This window comes from Castor canadensis, chromosome 3 (assembly GCF_047511655.1).
Source record: "Castor canadensis chromosome 3, mCasCan1.hap1v2, whole genome shotgun sequence".
NCBI lineage: Eukaryota > Metazoa > Chordata > Mammalia > Rodentia > Castoridae > Castor > Castor canadensis.
The window spans coordinates 52436168-52455391 of record NC_133388.1 but is presented as its reverse complement, the minus strand read 5'-3'; the positions used below and the strand labels follow the sequence as shown (position 1 = coordinate 52455391).

General features: G+C 47.3%; 1 protein-coding gene across 3 annotated transcripts in view; it reads right to left on the bottom strand.

Annotated features, from left to right (window-relative positions):
* Positions 1–17306, bottom strand: part of Samd4a (sterile alpha motif domain containing 4A) — a 216145-nt gene extending 198839 nt beyond the window's left edge. Inside the window, exons 1-2 of one of the 3 annotated variants that reach the window (XM_020162024.2) lie at positions 17083–17306; positions 15174–15804 (exon numbers count right to left, since the gene is read on the bottom strand). In XM_020162024.2, the coding sequence (XP_020017613.1) occupies positions 15174–15369 (196 nt within the window). In that variant the 5' untranslated portion in view covers positions 15370–15804; positions 17083–17306. Of the gene's footprint in view, positions 1–15173; positions 15805–16486; positions 16625–17082 lie in introns of those variants that run through there. The other 2 variants (XM_074067968.1, XM_074067967.1) reach the window with 2 other exon arrangements.
* Positions 17307–19224: the final 1918 nt, after the last annotated feature.

The following is a 19224-nucleotide window of genomic DNA, read 5'->3' as shown; positions in this document are numbered from 1 at the left end:
GCGCAGTTTTTTTTTCTATTGGGATGGGGCCTTGTAAACTTTTTTCATCTGAGTTTGCCTGGAACCACAATCCTCCCAACCTCAGCCTCCTGTGTAGCTTAGAATGACAGGCACGCACTGCCATGCCCAGTTATTGGTTGAGACTGGATCTTGTGAATTTCCCCCCAACACCGCACCTCCATACTGACCTCCCAAGCAGCTAGGATTACAGGTGTGAGCTGCCAACACCTGCCTTACAACACATTTTATGTATCTTTAGACATAAGAAAATCTTTAGCACTGACCTCTGGGTCCTTCATATTGAAAGACAGTCCCCAATGATCTAATCAATTAAAAGCAGACATAAATTTAGTTTTGACAAGCTAGTGGGTCCCAACTGAATCATCGCAACTAGGCCCAGGGGTGGTTCAGTTCTTGTTAACCAATCCAAAGCTCTGAATAAAGAAACCCTGGTTACCTTCCTTAGACCTTTAAAACACCACATTCTTGAATTTTTGTGCCATTGCTTCAATTGGTCCTTTGAGAATGATGTCATCCCACTTTTTGTATAAAATGTTAGAGATCAATCATATAAAATCCTGATAATCACCCTGTGAATTCCATAGCAGAAACTCTACTTCCCAGATGAGGAAACTGAGACTCAGAGAGCTCAAGGAATTTTTACAAGGTAAGACCTGGCCAAGCAGAAAACCAGGTCTGCTGCAAGACTGAAAAGTAGCGGCCTCTGTTTCATCCAGCTTTTGTCAGAAACCTCTTGGTAGCAGCACAAGGGTTCTCTTCTTGTCTTATTTATTGCACATCTTTATGCAGTTAGAGTTCCTCTCATAACACTGATGGCTAACCCCTTGTGGATCAGGGTTAGGAATTAAATTTCTTTGCATTTTTTTTGCTCATCTGTTCTTCCTGGCCCACTATGTGCCAGGAATGATACTGGAAGTGAAGAATAAAAGTGGCTAAGGCATAGCAGTCAGACAGTGGATGGTATCCATAACCTCTGCCTAGGGCTATACAGAGGTACTGCCAGGTGCATGGAGACTGTGGGTTGTTCACATCACCCTGCAAATAAATACCCAGTAAAGAACTGCTTCCTCAGTGAATGAAGGAAATCCCCTCCCACAAGCAGTGGGCAGTCATGAGTGACACCCAGTTCTCTGCTGGAATCCAGGGTAACTTCAGAGTGGCTGAGTCAGATTCCACACACACCAAGAGGACATTACTGGAACTGTGGTTAAACATGCAAAAAGCAAGCCAAAACTTCCTACACCATAACGCCACAATTTCAAAATGTGTTAGTTTTCATTCAATAAAACAAACCTGTACTTTATTGTGAATAAAGAAGCAAAAAGTTTGGGGGGAGGGGATATCCTGAAAGGAACTTTAAGGAGACCAGCAGTCTTTGAAGTTCAGGTAAATAGAGCTTCTCTCATTCCCAGCACAAAAACTCATTTGATGTGGTGGCTGAGTCAGCCATGAGAAAGTTGTGAGATACCAAAATCTAGGTCATGAGTGGTCAGAAAGTGACTGAAGTTACACCGACCCTTCTCCCACTAACAGGTGCCCAAGGCTGACCTCAGCACACCTCGCTCTTCTCAAATCTTCAACAAAAGGGCTTAGTAAATGAGGTCTCTTCCATCTCCTTAATGTTATGTTGTTAGAGAATGGAGAGACAAGTAGGGCTTACCCTTGACCAATCAATCATAACATGAGTTTTCCTAAACGAATATTCAGAAAATTTCCACCATTTGCAAAGAGGAGAGCTTGTTTTAATTTACAGTCCTCACGCTGATGTTCTGCCCAGTTCTAGGTCCTAAGAAGATCTTGAGCTGGAGTGTGGGTTCCTACTTTGTCAAAGTCAAGGGTGCCATGAGTGACTGGCTAGCACATCCCCTTAGTCCTCAACCCTGTGGCTTCCCCCAAGTCCTGCCCATTTGTACAAAAGCAGCAGGAGCATCCATTCTGTGAGTCTTCCTTAAAGGAAGAGAAATGTCTGAATGGACGCTTTTCACAAAACTTAAAGAAAAAAAAAAAGCCAGTGGCAAAAAAGAAGCCAACCCATAACCTGCTGCACCGGATTAAAATGTAATACATAAGAAGGACACTGAAACAGACAAGCTGTAAAGAAATCTTCCAAAGTTAAACATGGAAAATGTTAGTGAATCACTAAAACTACCATTAAAAATCCTTAAGTGCTTTTCTTTTTCATTTGTTTATTTATTTTTGGCAGTACTGGGGTTTGAACTCAGGGCCTTGTACTTGCTAGGCAGGCGCTCTACCAGCCCTTTCTGCATTATTTTTGAGATTGGGTCTTATGTTTATGCCTAAGACAGACTGGACTGTGATCCTCCTATTCGTGCCTCCCACACAGCTGGAGCGTATCACCAGGCCCAGCTTTTACTGGTTGAGATGGAGGTCTCAGGAACTTTTTGCCCAAGCTGTCCTTAAACCTCTATCCTCCCAGTCTCTGCCTCCTGAGCAGCTAGGATTGCAGCTATGAGCCACTGTGTACAACTTAGTATTTTTCTTTTAAGTGCCAATATTTTCATTTACCTAAGAACTGGAATAGATCTTCAGCATTCATGGAAAGGCAAAGATTCAACATAGGATCAGAAACATGTTGGTGGCCTTCACCACATTTCCAACCTCTCTACATCAAATTTTCTTCATCTACAATATGGAAAGAACATCTATTTTGTGGAACTGATATATTTTAGAAAGCAACCATTGGGTGCTAGACTTTGGGTGACAGGCACAGTATTTAACTATTTATAATATATTGCATTTAATTTTCACAATCACTAGTTCTGCTCCTTGGTATCATTTGTCCACTCAGTAACTGGAAAGTGTAGCTATCTGCAAAGTGCCTGGCACACACACAGCGCTAAGAAGGGAAAAAAGAAGAGAAGAAAAGCAAGGAGAAGAAAAATAAGAGAGAAGAAAGTGAAGAGAAGGACTTCCTACAACAGAAGTAATGTCCCTAGTCCAAAACCCAAACCCCAAAAAGCTCCAAAATATGGAACTTTTTGAGCATAGACAAGACACTCAAAAAGTTTTGGATTTTGAAGCATTCCAGATTTGGGCCTTTGGGGTTAGTGATGCTCACCTTGGTAACAAGTTTGTACAAATATATTCCAAAATCCAAAAAGCACCCAAATCTGAAACACTTCTGGTCCCAAGCATTTCAGAAAAGAGATATTCAGCTTATACCATACAAAGAATATCCTCTGGTCAGTTTTAGAACTACATGGGGAAAATATTTGGAGATTTAGGCAGCATGTATGAGTTACCTTTGCTAATAAGTGACTAGCATGCAGTGCTTATCACTGCTCTTGGGAGACTCAAAACAAACAAGGTTCTATTCATCTCATTACTTTTTGGGGGGAGGGTGGTGCTGCTTGCTAGGCAGGTGCTCTATCACTAGCCATTCCACAAGCCCTTCATTACATCCTTTCTTAAACTTGGCAGTCCTTCTCATTACTTGTTGCCTACTTCAAAGAACTAAAATCACTCCAGAGATGCCTTTCATAAACAAAAGTACAAATCCATAATCCAAACCAGCTAAGAAGTATAGGGAGAATACACTGGAAACCATCTGGAGATGACTTCGAAGACTGTCCTCTTCTTTACTTACCCATTCACTAATTTGTTCATTCTTACATTCATATTCATTCTCTCTCTCCCTCTCCCTCCTCTGTTCCCACCAGTTTTGTTCTTCTATCTTCATTCCTGATGTACAGAAGTTACAGAATCTGAAGACTAGGAGGGACTTTGTAGTCACCCAGTTAGCTCATGGCTTCTTTCTGAACAAACAGGCACTAATCCGTTCAGTGGAGAGGCACGTGGACTGGCTCTTAAACTGGGCTGCTTGTTTCCACGTGGGGTAATATCATCTCTTAGGGTTAGGGTTTGGGGGCACCCTAAGAGATAACATAAACAGAGAATCCAGAAAGGGGCCTGGCACAGAGTAGGCGCTAAATAAATAAATAAGATGGAGCCCATCTTATTGAGAACTACTGTTCTATGCACAGCCCAACGCTAAAGGCTCACGTAGCGCTGGAAATCCAAGCCTGTCTAGCCTTGTCACATTGTGTGGGCGGCTCTAACCATCACAACGTGTTCCTTTACTTTGAACTAAATGAACTAATATAGATATAGTTTGAACCCCTCCACTCTAAGCCGACCTCCCAAGTAACCAGGACCGTTCTCAGCTCACCTTCTTCCAATTCATCCTCTCTTCTCTGGCCGCATCCGACTTTTCCGTCTCCTTAAAGTGTGTACCTCAGATTCTGGCACATGGTCTGCCAGTAGGGCAGAATTGTTCCGAACATAATCACTGCATTAAAGAGTTAAATGGCTTTGGGGACAACTACATTGTGACATTATTCACACGTAGCTCTAAGTTTACTAAAAGCCAGTGACCTAACCACACCTCCTCTAACTAAGCCTTGGGAATGCTAAAGAAGGGTTAAGCTTTAGTGCATTATGGGTCATGAATCTGTTACCAAGCCCTCAGTTATTGCTCCAGGTTTATCCACAGATCTGACAAGTACACCTCCTCAGCTCAGCATAACTGAAACTCTGGTCAGCTGCTTCCTTCACGCACACATAAGCTGACAGCACCTGCCTCCACGGTACTACTTCTCTCTAGCTTTCTGCCTCATGGCTTCTCTGACATCACAGCCTGAGACACTAGCAGACTGGGTGCAGCACTCACACAAGTGCAAACCTGGAAGTGTAGGAACTCAGCATCCTGGGGTCACCCTGGACCAAGGGGAGAGGGGCACCAGTGCATACATGCCCATTTCTTCTGCCCCTCAACCACTTCTTTCCCCCACCCCTACCCCGTGGTACTGGGGATTGAACTCAGGGCATTCACCTGAGCCACCCCTCAGCACCCTACTCCTGTTTTTTGCTCTTCTTGTTTTTTAGAAAGGGTCTCACACTTTTTTGCACATGGTGATCCTCCTACCTTTGCCTCCCTCATAGCTGGGATTACAGGTGTGACCTTCAGCCACTCCTAAGGCACGTTCCATGTGGCTCCTTAGAGCCCCTAGGATTAAGCCCCAGCTGCCACAGCAGTGACCAGCTTCCTGACCGGCTCTGTTGGTTCTCCCTCCTTCTCTGTTTTTCTCCTCTTTCCTCCTGCTTGGGATTAGTGGCCAGGCCTTGCCTCAGACTCTGCTATCCTGGGGACCCCAGGTTAAGTCATCCTCCATCAGCACAAATAATGCTGAATGTGTGAACCCCAAACATAGTACCAAGGACCTCCTTTCAGGCTGAAAGTGACCAGAGCCAGGCCTGTTTGTCATTGAAATCATTTTAAAGCCACACAACTAGATTCACCCACCCCACTTCTCCATTTGATTCATCAGAAAATGGGGGCTTTGTCAAGGCTACACTGCATCTTAGACATGGAACACCCAGAATGCCTGTGATCTGCCCAGAACACAGCACACTCTCAGGGACTGCTCTCTCCCTTCCTTCCCATTCCTCTGTCAAAAAGGAAATGACATTAGCTCTCCAAGGCTCATCTAAACCATTCTTAGGAAACTCATGCTGGTTCCTATTTCCTCATCCAAATGCTTGTAAATCATGTCTTAAATGTTCTCTGGGGATGTTGCACCAATGCTAACCTCACCAGTCCCTACAATGTACAGAACCTTCTTTCTCCCTCTCCTTTTTTTGAGCCCAGGCTAGCCTTGAACTTTCAATCCTTCTGCCTCAACCTCCTGGTCCCTGGGATCACAGGCATTCACTACCACAGCTTCTCCCTCCTTTCTCTTTTTCAAATGAAGACAATGCTATCTATCTCAACACTTTTGAAGATGCCTTTATTCCTTCACTCTTCAAAAATGCAAAAGTGCTTTAGCACTGCCAATGTAGTCATGCATTTAAATGTGGTGAAATCACATGTTGGTGCACATACACTGACAGAAACGTATATGGTGAAAGTCAATGCTACATATGTATTTATGCTGCACACACAAACACTCAGATTCTGCTGTCAGTTCGGGATACACCACTTCAGCAATTCCAATGATTGCACTCTCTGGAGAATATGGGGAAGTGGGAAGAGATCTTTCATATCCAGCCTCTGGAATTAACATTCTTGCCTTTCCAGCTCAACTTTACAGTCCATAGCATCAGCAAAAGGTAAAAAAAAAAAAAAAAAAAAATTAATGTATCTTTCCAGAAGCCTCATTTTCCAAAAGGCACTGATCATCAGAATGCCTGGAAATTCCAGCAGAGTCACGTCCAAAAAGCTCTGGGAAATCTACAACAGAGCCCAGCTCTGCCTTCCTCAAATGCAGGGCTCAGTTCAGGCTGCAAGAGACAGTTCCAAGAACCAGGCAATGAATTATTGCTGAGAGCAGTATATAAAATGTTCAATAATGTAATGAGTGATGGCACTACAAAAAGGAAAAGCGTGCCTAACTCAGAGCTCCTGTTGTAACTAACACTTGAAAATACTTTGAAGCCACTGATTCCATCATATGAAACACATTTGAATCACTGGATGAAAAATCCAGGGGGATTTTCCAGGGGTTAGAGAGCCAGGTGTGCATTGCTAGTTAGGACTGACTACAGTATCACTCTTCTCCTCCAACCTTTCAGAGACAGCTGCCACCAGAGTCATCTATGCCAGAATCAAACCTGTCCCCAAATGAAGGCTCTAACAGTTGAGTGACACTGGACAGGGCTAAGATGGTAGAAAGAGCACTGGACTGGGGAAGAGTCCAGCTCACATCCCAAGTCTGCTGGCTATGACTGTCAACCAATGTCTCATCTCAGAGACATCATGGTTGGTTACAGATTTTCAAACTTGCTCTCCTTGAACAGTTACAGTTGGGCATCCACTTCGCATAAGCTTTCACCGAAGTTCTCATTTGCAAACAAAAATCTTCTGATGCACATCCATAAAGACTGAAAGTCCCCGCATCACATCACCTCTGCATGACTTCCCACCTCTACCAGTCTGTTCTTTCTACTCAAAGTGTGAGGCCTCCGACACCAACATCAACATCATCTGGGGGCTTATTACAACTGCAGGTCAGGCCCACCACAGACTTCCTTAATCAGAATTCTCAGAAACAAGACCCCCAGGTGATCTGCATTCATATTAAATTCTGAGAACTGGCTGAAGACACTTTCATCTTTTCCCATCAGTATAGGTGATGTTACTGCTTAATACTCATTCTAATCAAAGTATCTTACAAAGGCATCCCACTGAGAGGAAGCAAGAGAACTATTACTTAATCTCCAGAATTTTCTGGATCAAAGAGATGAAAAATATTAAGTGACCAGATTTTTGTTTTCTTATCTTTATATATGTTAGAAATTGTGTCAGAAATCATTTCTGCTGGGTAAGACATACTATGCTTCCCTTTCTTTATCTTACTCATCCTCATCCTTCAAAGACTCAGGAGGTCTCTCCCTCACATGGCCTCTTACAGATGTGTGAGTTCCCTACCGAAACTGGCAGCAGTGGTACCCAAAGGCCAAGGAAGCGCTAACTTCCAATGCCACACTCAAGTTGACTTCTTCCACTCAGTTCCTTGCACTACCCAGACAATCCTGTTCTCTTGCCTTCACTCAACTCCACCTTGGTTCTCTTGCCAGGGCCACAGAATTTAGCAACTGTTTATGGTCTAACGAGCACGTCTATGTTTGTTTTACCTCCACAACTTGAGCGTAAGCTCCTTGGAATGAATTATTACACCCACTCTACCCTCTGACACCCTGCTGGGGTAGCTGGTGAATTTATATGCGCCAAGCAACTTGGTCCCATGATTTTCTGGCGGATACTCAACCTCAGGTCTCATTGTGGTATTATCTATTGTGTAAATGAAACAAGAGAATTCACTTGCTTTTTTTTTTTTTCTCTAGTAACCTACGATGAGTAAATGGTACTGAAATGTTGATATGTAAAATGGGAATAAAAACCAGGAACCAGCCTGTGAGGCCCAAGGAGCCCCATATTCCTACACAAGAGCAGGCCAGGTCCTGCGAGCCCCATGCTGGCCCTTGTGGGTTCTGGCTACGGGCTTCAGAGCAAGGCCCAAGCCTTGACTAGCACATCAAGAGAGACTGCTCACTACCGTTCTGAATGTTCTGCTTTCCTGGGGAGAATCCTACCTCAGGAGGCTTCCACAGAAGCGAAAAATAGCTCAGAGGAGACACCCGATTCTGTATCTTAATCTATGTGAATTGGATGAGCTTAGTCAGGCCTTGGAAGGAATGATTAGAAGGGATGAAAGGCAGGAATAGGCTAAAAACTCAAAGTAGTGATTATATTAAGGAAAAAAAAAGATTTTTATGAGCCCCCCTCATACACACTTTCCCTAGCATGGCACTCTTCTGATGGATGAAATCCTCCCAATTTCTCTCCAGGTCAAGGCAAACCAACGTGTCACTCTTCTCGTGTCATCATTCTCTTTAGAATTACATCTTTGCAGGCCAGACAGCAGATTTCAGATACTTATCAGCGCTTCCAGCCTGAGGTTTGTCCTCACCTGTTTACTTAAATGTAAACAAGCCAATTTGACCTTGCTTTGTGCGGTCTGTTCATAACACATACCCAGTGGCTGAAGCCCTTCAGCCCCAAGCTAAACAACCACATCCAAGTCATTCCCAACAAAGGGTGTGAGTGGGTATGACCTGCTACTATTTACGGTCTGTGACTTCCAACCCAAAGAAAATGACAATACCCAAAGCGAAAGTGTCTTTATACGAAACCCCCCATACCTAGTCATTCAGCCCAGTGATTCCTTCTTTTCACACTCATCAACTGAAGAAAAGAAATGCTGACAAGTTATTTGGACAACTGGGTCAGAGCCGCATTTTTTAGGCCCCAACATGACAGAGTGAAGCATAGAAGGTGGAACACATCTTTCTTAGGGTTCCAAGCCATCCCCAATCCCTTTTTGATGATCTTTTAGTGAAAAGATTTCTGACCATTTAGGAAAACAGGATTTATATCAATTCCATATTCCTGAGAGGCAGGTTTAATCTCAGGGATTCTGGATCATCAAAAAGAATTTCTAGAAAATGCCAAGGTTGATCACCATCATTTCACAGATAAGAAAACCGAGGCTGAGAAATTAATTAACTAGCCTAGTCTGACAGATTTCAAAATCTATACTCGTAAAAATTCTTTACATTTTATGCCCTTTCATGGGTATAAATAAATGACCATTGGGACAATACCTTCTTTTTCTCTCTAGCTTTTCTCCTTGTTTCTGCCCCATACACTGCATGCCCACACATGGTCGTGCCATCCGAGGCCGACATGGGAGCTATCTGAGCCAGACTGCCTCCTCCCATTTCTGCCCCTCAGAGGATGGTGAACCTTCACCATCACACACACCATACCACTCACAGCCATGCTCCATGCTGCTCACACACGACACACACATATATACCCACACACATGATTTACACACACACCAAACTATCACAGACACACCACACCCCCACACTACCCATATCTCACACACACACACACACACACACACACACAGACACTAACCATACAAACTTTACAACCCACACTATCCCTGCTGGATATCTTCCTTCCATCTTTTTTTGTTTGTTTGTTTTGCCATACTGGGGTTTGAACCCAGGGCCTCTTGCTTGCTAGGTAGGTGCTACCACCTGAGCCACTCTGCCAGCCCTTTGGGCTTTTACTTATTTTTTGGATAGGATAGGGTCTCCTGTTTTTGCCTAGGCCGGCCTGGCCTGCACTCATCCTACTTAAGAACACCTCCTGTGGAGCTAGGATGACAGGCGTGAGGCACCATGCCCAGCCCCCTTCCATCTTTTAACTCCTTCCCTCTTCTACCCTCATTCTCAGCATGCCCCTGCCTAAAGTCTACTTGGGTCCTCCACAATCTCTGCACAATGAGGTCTAAATTCCTTGGCTGACCCAGTCCCGCACACACACTGCTTCTGTTTCTAATTTCTGCCTCTAAGAGTTCAGCATCGGACCCTTCTTCCAACCCCTCAGAGCTCACCATTTCCTGCCACACAAGCAATCCCTTCCCTTCAGCATCTTGTGTGTAAATGTCCTTTCTGCTTGGGAAATGCCTTCTTGCCTGGTCGCTACAGTTCTCTTCATATATTGAACCAACTCCTATTCACCCTTCAAGTCTCAACTCAAGCACAGCTCTTGTCTGGTGAAATCTTCCCCTTTTATCTCTAGCAACTAGCTGCCAGGTTCACAGTGCTCCGGCACCCCTCCTTGCATATGTTTCATTGCTGTACCTGTGCTTTTGTCCCTTTCATATTGTACTTGGTGTTCACTCAACACTGAGAACATCTACCACACAACAGACACTGGAATACAGTAGTAGACAATCAGAAAATTTGGAGGGAATAAGTGGATGAAAGAGCTACAAATAAGATCTTACCCATGTGTCAGGAAAACCTCTACTCCTGCTTTCTTTTTGCTCCATTTATCTAAAGAGTGAGTGAGGGCAGAAGACAGCACACCTGTACGATGGAAACCAAAGCCCATAAAAATCACAGAAGCAGCAGCTTCACCCATGAATGATAGCAAGTAGGCCCTCTTGTCTCCTTCAACTTGTACAATCACTTTTGACTCAAGCACCACTGCAGATAATCCTTTTTCTCTCATATTTAGTTGTAAGTAAGCAACAATCTTTTTGCCACTTACTGTAACATACACAATTTCCCCCACAAAATATGCTCTATTTTCTGGGTAAAAAGTCTTTGTGGAGGCTGGGCCACTGGCTCACATCTGTAATCCCAGCTACTCAGGAGGTGGAAATTGGGAGGATCAATAGCTCAAGGTTGGATGCCAACAGGGATAAACAGTACATGAGACCCTATCTCAACAAAAAAGCTGGGCATGGTGGCACACATCTGAAATCCTAGCTACACAGGAGGTATAAGTAGTAGGATCGAAGTCCAGGTAGGCCAGACAAAAATTGTGAGACCCTACCTGAAAAATATCTAAAGCAAAAAGGGCTTTGGGTGTGGCTCAGATAGAAGCACCTGCCTAGCAAACATGGGGCCTTAAGTTCAAACCTCAGGACCACAAAAAAAAAAAAAAAGCCTTTAAGGAATAACTTGTGAGTTCCACTTATTACACTGTTTCCACTGGAAAATATATTTCAAGTCCAAATGACAAAACTCAAAATAAGCAATGGCACACACCTGTTTTTCTTAGGGGAAATGCAAGTCAAGTCAGAGAATCCCATTTTTCCATTTGCAAGTATCAAAGGACCTGCTAGTCCCAGAAATAGTCATTACAAAGTAGACTGGTGAGAAGCTGCAGTGTGAGCTGGGCTGGCAGCCGAAGGACCCTCATCTGAGGTGATGAAGTTTCTGGAAACAAGTGACTACTTAAGAGAGTTGACCATAGCCAATGCCCACTACCAAATCTAGACTGAAAAAGAAAAACATGCAAGTAAATCCATCAGGACTGTGTCAGTCAGCTATTGCTGTAATTAAATATAGCTGTGACCATCAACTTAGAAAGAGAAAAGGGTTATTTTGGCTCACAGTCTGGTGGTTTCAGTCCATGATCAGTTGGCTGGGTTGCTTTGGGCCTGTGGCAGGACATCATAGCAGAGCAAAAGTAGTCACTTCATGGCCAGGGAGCCAAACAGAAGGGGGTCTACTACCCCCTTTAAGGGCATGCCCCCAATAACCTGAAGACCTTCCACTAGATCCTATCTCTTAAGGGTTCCACCACAAGACTGGGGTGTGGCTGAAGTGGTAGACTACCTGCCTAGCAAGCATGAGGTCCTGAGTTCAAACCCCAGTACTAAAGATATTTACCTTGCAAAGTACTGATACATTCAATGCATGGTAATTATCTTGGGGAATGGTAGGAGAAAAAAATGGTTCTACTACCTCCTAATAATGTCAAGCTAGAGACCAAGCCTTTTTAACACATGGGCCTTTTGGGGCCATTCCAGGTCCAAACTATAATAGGAACTGAGTCAACAATTTTCTTTGTATCTCTGATGACCATGAACCTGAAGCAAAGGATAAATCAGTAAATGAAGAGATTCTGAATGAATTTAAGAGAATGAAAAGTTAGTATCAAAACACATCCTGCAAAGGCTGGACAGGGTGCCACACACCTGTAAATTCAGCTACTTGGGAGGCAAAGGTAGGAGGACAGAGGTCAAAGGTCTGCCACAGTAAAAACTCAGGCACTATCTAAATAAATACTAAAAGCAAAAGGGTTGGGGGTGCATGGCTCAAATGGAAGAGTGCCTTGAGGCCCTGAGTTCAAGCCCCAGTATACTGAAGAACAAAACAAAATATGTGCAGGCTATCTTGCTATTTAAAGTCTGTCCATATTATTACTAACTACTTTTTGTTTATTATACTGAAGTCAAGTCCCAGATATGAATTTGGTTCCTACCTACTGAGTTTTAAAAATCTCTAAAAACTAAAAGGTGCGTGTGTGTGTGTGTGTTAACTGATGATTACAATATAAATGATACAGGATGATTTGGATACAGGAAATCTCAGCCATTCAATGAATGAATCATCGTGCACAGCCTAGTTTCTGAATTGGTAGGACACACAAAACAGTTTGGAGGTTAATTATCTTGAGTGTAAATACTTCCCAAGTATATTGAGCATTTCCCTGTGTTCTCAAAGAGTTTTTTTTTAAGTGTATCCTTTTGGTAAATTGCTTTTACTAGTAAATAGTATTTATTGGTTTATGTTTTTTACAAAGAGATGCAGGCAGGGCCAATTACAGTTTCCTACCTTAACTGTCTTAGGCCTTCAGAGCTTTTGCTCCAATTTGTGTTGTCTATATTACAGTTTTTTTACCTCTTCCCTAGCTGTCAGGTTAGCAGGCGTCACTTTTCACAGCTGGTTACAGCAGCTCCTCACCCTTTTCTAAATGTGGTAGTCCTAATACACTATGGACATTTTTCAAATTAAAAAAGGTTAGGCTTGAATTGAGAAAGTTTTTTTCTGAGAGGGTCAGAAGTATTCTCTGGATTTTTTGTCGTCTCTGGTTGCTAAGTGGACATTTTTGATAAGTTCCAGGTAAGTAGAGAGGCACAACAGACAAGCTATGAGAAACCTTGATGCTCTCGAAGGTCCCGGCCTCCAAAAGTAAACCACACAATCATATGACCTACCTAGTAAATTTCTGTCCTGCCTACCCAAGACAAGTTCAAATGTTTCCATGTAGACAAAATGATTAGGTCGAAAGACTAATCTAGAAACTGGAAAATGGTCTCTATCTTACATAATGGTTTATACTTTATGCACACGTCACTTACCAACACGTACTCATAGGTATCTTACACGGATAAGTATGGATCTTGTTTTTAAAGTTTAAAGGAAAAAAATTACCAAATGATTTTTAAAACTCACAGAAGTTGAATTATTTTTGTTTGTTAAATTATAAGACTTTTGAATTAAATCAATTCTTTTTTAATACCATACATCTAATTGCTTTACTTACTAACCCGATACCTGCTATATTGGGAAAATTTCTCTCCATTACTCAAAGGGGAAAAAATGCTAACACAAACACTTGAGTAATGTAAAGCTCAATTATCATTAGTTGAAAGTCTCTACAAGCTGAAGTCAAGCATTCAACAGAAATGACTGTACTTAAATTCTTTGTGCTCTACAAAAGGAAAAAGTTTATATAACCTTGTTTGTTGAACTTAAGAAAGCAAAACCAAGCAGGTGAGTGAACTGGGCTATTGGTTTAAAGACAGAAGCAAAGCGAGGGGATTATGAGTGACCCCAGCCACACTTCTGTCTACACCCTTAGGAAGGAGCCTGGCCTTTAGCTATTTATAAATGTGGAATGGCAAGAGAAGGGGGCCCTGCCACTGTCACCCTTTTGAGCAGAGAGATGGCTGTCAGGCTGGGGCTGAATTTCTGGAATCTCCTCAGAATGACCCTCCATACTCGGCCATTGCAGGTTCCTGTGGGTGCAGGCAGGAAAAGGCCTATGAGAATTTCCAGCGGTCACTTCCACCCTATGATTCTATATATGGAAACATCCCATTCCAGTGTTTTCAACATGAGGAGCACTGGGCCAGGGAGGAGAAATAAGGAAGCCCAAAGGCCCTCTTGCTACCATGAAGACACACTCATTTAAGTGTCTCCCAGTCCTCTGCCCTGGACTGGCCCTTGTCATCAAATGGCAGCCCCAGACCTCTGCCTAGTCTTGCAGGCTCACAGCTTCAACATGGAACAGCTGGAAGAGAACCCTGCATTCCTTACTCTGCATACACACTGGGGGTTCTGTTCACCCTTCTGCAGCAGTGAGCACCAAAGATTTTCCCCTATCCAAAAATCACAACTCACAGACCTCTCTCTCCCCCAACCCGCCTCCCCTTACTGGGAGTATATAATTTCATTTTGTCACCACCCATGCTAGCAAATGGCAAATTGCTGGACCTTTCGAGTACATTCACTTTCTGTACTAGCAGGGTTATATGAAGCAATTCTGTCCTACTCAGTAAAGTTTTCTAACAAAAAACATTAAGGAACCGAATTCAGGTTTGCTCTCCCTACAAGATCCCTATGCATGTGGATAACGTCATGACCAGTAAGTATGTAAGCCACAACATAGCCATACTGCAAATGTCATTTTAATAGTCCGTAGCTGTCACCTACTATTCTGAAGACGAAGCTCTAAAACCGTATTATCAGTGGTGTGTGTGTTGGGGGGAGTGGGGGAATAAAACTGCATTCTCAGGGATTCTTCATACAGCCTTATCCGAGTTTGGTTACTGAAGGGCAGTCCCGGGGCTTCTTCATGTGTTGCTGAAATCCAGCGAGCCACATTGCCCAAAAGAAAAAGAGGGAGGTGGGGGGAAGCCCAGAAAATCCAGACTCTACGTGACCTGACTTACTTATTTCTCAGAAAACTGCATGGGAGAAAAATCAATCATTCATGCTACCGTAGCCAACACACGGAATGGACTAAGGAGTTCACAGTAGGCAAAACCCCAAAACGGCCAGCGGAGGTAAGTGGGCGGCGGCGGGGACAGGGTGCGGGGGTAGATGCCAAGGGCCCTGGGGGCCGGTGCATTTCTGGTCCCCAGCAGAGTGGCGGCGGGGGGGGGGGGGGAGGGGGCGGGGCCCGGGCCGGAGGCGGGGAACAGGGGACAAGGGGCAGAGTGCGGGTGGGATGCGGGTGCTCGCTCACTTACCCGGGCTGTTGGCTTCGCCTTCTAGGACGTGCAGCTCGGCGCAGTCCGCCAGCGAGTGCTCCAGGCAGAGCTGGAGGAAGCGGGCCTGGGTCTGGCTCACGCGCTTGAGCAGGGACAGCAGCGCAACAGTCTGCTCGCACTCATTCCAGCCCTTAAACCAGCCCGCCAGCACCCCGACCTGGTCGCGAAACATCATGGTTAGGGGGCCGCCCTCGGTCTACAAAGCCCCTCGGCGCCCCCGCCCGCCCCAAAGTTTGGCGGAGCCGCAGCCCCGCGGCCGCCGGAGACGCGTTCCGGTTCCAAGGTGGCTCTGGTGCCCGGACGCTGCAGGTACTGACTCGGCTCCTGCCTCTCTCGTCTGTTTTCAGTTACGTTCCGGTGGTTCTGGCTGATTTCCCCAGAGACGATGACAGACAGTAGCACTGAAATGTTTCTTTATAAAATAAAAATTAAAAAAATAGCGATTTAAAAAAAAAATCCCTCACAAGGCACACAACTGAATGAAGGAAGAATGCGCTCTTTTCCCCCTTCTCGCAGCTTCGGGGTGGTGGTTTCCGGTGTCCCGGGGTCTCCTCCCCACTGGGCGGCAGCTCGGACCCTTCAAACCCGCATTCGCGAGCGGCGATCACCACTGGAAGGAGAGAAAGAGCTGCAGTGAGACCTCGGCCAGTGGAGGAGCGCGTCCGAGGGGGACCAGTGCATCGGGGGTGCCAGAGAAGGAGGGGTAGGAATGGAGGTTTGGAGGTCCCGCGGAGTCCTTCAAATTCCAGCTGACCCCTCCACACCCAGATGCGGGAGATGAGCTATTCCTGAGCCGGGAATGGCCAGAAGCCTTCCTTCCAGGTGCGGGAGGAGACCCCGCTGCTTCCTGTTGCTGCGGCTGCGATCGCCTGGTGCTCCCAGCACGCCCCACCCGGGGTGGCCTCGGGGGCTGTGGCTGCGAAAGCCAGCGCCAGCAACAGATCTTCCCCGCGCAGAAAACTTGCAATGCGGCTGCGAAGGGGCGCGGGGGTGGGGGGTGGGGGCTAATGCAAAGCAGAGGCGGAGGCAGCGGCAACCCGAGTTCTTTCCTCCTCCTCCCCCTCCTCCTTTTCTCCCTCCTCCTCCTGCCTTCTCTCTCTCCCTCCCTCCCTTCTTCTCCTCCTCCTCCAGCCCTCCCTCCTCCCCTCCCTCCTCCTCCTTCTGGAGAAGCAGCCGAGCGGCTGCAGCTCCATCTACAGCAACAGCCAGCATCTCCACCGTCAGGCGCCCCTCTAGATTTAGGCCGTGAGCAGCCGCTGCAGCAGCTCGAGACAAAAATAAACTCTCCCCACCCAAAGCTCCGCGCCCAGCGGGCGGCGGCGCAGCCTGGAGCCCGGACTACCCAGCGCCGCACAGCGCCGCTCCAGCCCACCCCGGAGGTCTCCCGGGGCCTGCTTCGCCGGGAACGATCAGACGTGTGCGTGCGTGTGCGCCTGTGTGGGGACGCGCGCGTGTGGGTTAGGCATCCCGCCCGCTCCGCCGCCGCCTACGGGCGGGTCTGTCCTCGCCGCCCGCGCGTCCCAGGCCGAAGGCGGCACGGTTGCGGGGGCACGCCACGCGCGCAGACAGCCGGAGCCCGCAGCATTGCTTTCCCCCGCAGCAGGGCGGCCCCGCGGGGAATGCGGATGGTTCACTGCTGTCGGCACACGCCCCCCAACGACCGCCAAAAAGAAAGTTAAGCTTTGCGGGCTCCCCCCTCTCCAATCCCAGTTCTGGTGGCCGCCGGCGACGGGAAGGAGAGCCCTTTGCGTGAACCCTCAAGGGCCGGCTCACTCCAGCATTCTGTCTCCGGATTCTAGAACTTCTCCCGCGGAGGGGGAAGCCCTCGGGCAGCGGGCGCCCAGCGGTCACTGGGTGCCCCCCGGGAAGGAAGGGAAGGGACGCTCACCTTGGCGCGGCTCATCCCTGCGGCTCGGGGCCCGAGGCGCGGGTCCGGGGCCGTGGTGGCCCTCAGTGGGGTCGGGGGCACCCGGAGTGCGGGCTGCTGGCCATGCCGTCGGGGCGGGCGGCGCTGCAGATTCGGGGCGCTGCCGCCGCTGTGCTGCCGCCTGCAGTGTCGGCTCGCGGAGGACTGAGCCGCCGGAGCCGGAGCTCCCCACATGCTACTGATTAACATACACCATTACATCATGGGCTTGGCAGGGAGCGCCCGAGCGGGGGGAGAGGAACCCGGGCGGCGGCGGCGGCACGCGGGGGGAGGCGGGGGAGGATCCCCGGACCCGGCGGGCAGCGGGGGGGAGGGGGGACGGATTCCTAAGTGGGGACCAGAAAAGGAGGAGGAGAGCGAGTGGGAGGAGCCGGATGGCGCTGAAGGGTCGGATTGAGGGAATCGCGGAACAGAGTAGAAGTTTGGAGAAGGGGAGGGGTCCGGGCGAATTCCTCCCCGCTGCCGCCTGCGTGTTCTGGAGGGGCCGGGTCACTTTGAGCCACCGGAGCCGGGACTGGAGGGGACCCGGACGGCGCTTGAGCGGGGGCGGGGGGGGGGGAGCCAGTGCTGCCACCCGCTGCTCGTCCTTGGGAATGTGGTTCGCCGACTTGGGTGACCCTTTGGCCCTGCTGGGACCCATGGGTGGCACAGCAGTGTGGTCAGGGGACAGCGGACATCCAGAGTCACTGCCACCAGGGGCTTAGATGAGTTCGTAGGGTCTTGGGCGAGAAAGGCGGAAGAAAGCGAAGGGTAGGGCGCAGGGCTGGACGTGGCTGGGCGCGGGGCTCGGTGCGGCCCTTATTAGAGGAACGCAAGAAGTGCCTGGCCCGACCGCCCTCGGCCCAGGACAGGCTCTGGATGTCCCGTGCCTCGCGGGGTCCCTCCTGGACCTGGCTGTCCCTGGGGGAGACAGCCGATTCTAGGGCCAACGCGCGAGCCATGCCTGGCCTCGGGCCTGGAGCGGACGCGAGCGCCGCCCTGGGCGTCAGGGAGGCGAGGCAAGCGACCACCTGTCAGCACGTCCGAGTCGCGGGGTGAGCAGCGAGGCAGGGTGAGCACCTGGACCCGCAGCGAGTGCCAGGCTCAGACGCACAGAGTAGGTTGCAAAGTGCCTCCGGCTAGTCTGGGAAGTAGACGATTGCTAAAAAATACCCTAAAACCTAAAAATCGCTGTACCTTCTCATTTGAGTTGAGTATTCTCAAGGAGGACTTCATGACCAAATCCGGGCTGTCTCTGTATTCAGAGGAAACGCTGAGCCCTCAAACATTCTCTCCAGAGACTTGAGGTGCGTTTAAAAGGAGCGTTTCTGAGAAATCAGTGCAATTCAGACCCAGTCTTCCCTACACTCGCTAACATAAAGGTATCTGAGATTTCATTGCACTAATCGGCACTCCCGCATATGACCCTGGACTTCCAGTCCCTCCTTCCCTCCTCGGACTTACTTTCTGGAGCGTTTAGGTCATGTCAGACAGGTGGCAGCACCTACCATTGGTTAGGGTATTGAAAAGTCAACTGGACCCGCAAAAATTTAGGTGTTTCCCTTACAATAAAGTATGTGAATCAAAAAAGGGGGGGAGGAGGGGTTATTAACTAGCCAGGAAGGGTATCGGCATAATTTGATGAATGTTTTGCCCTATTTAAAAAACAAGAATTCTAAAGTCAATGTTTCATTTTTGTTTGGTTTTATTACAATAGAGGCAGAAAAGTTTGATAGGTCATTTTCTCCTTCAGAGCTATCAGTTAGCTAGTTCTTGGTAATAACTTCTGTCAGCAGGAAAGTTAGAGTATTTCTATCTACATGTGTACCTTGCTTATGAATCGCACCCAAAACTGATACTCCCCATGTGCGACTTTTGGAAGTTCCCAAGAGTGATTTTTTTTTTTAAGGAAAGCCAAAGAAATGTCAATATTTATTGTCACCTGCTACTTACTAAACATAGTAAAGCTGGGGAAACATCGCCTCGAGGCAAACACTCAAGCACTTTACTATGCTGACGAAAGAAAGTAGTGCCACCTACTGGACAAGTGTAGTCCTTACAGCAGCCTTGATTTAGGAAAAGATCCTGATTGAGAGAAGTTTTAAATTCAGACAGTCTTGATTG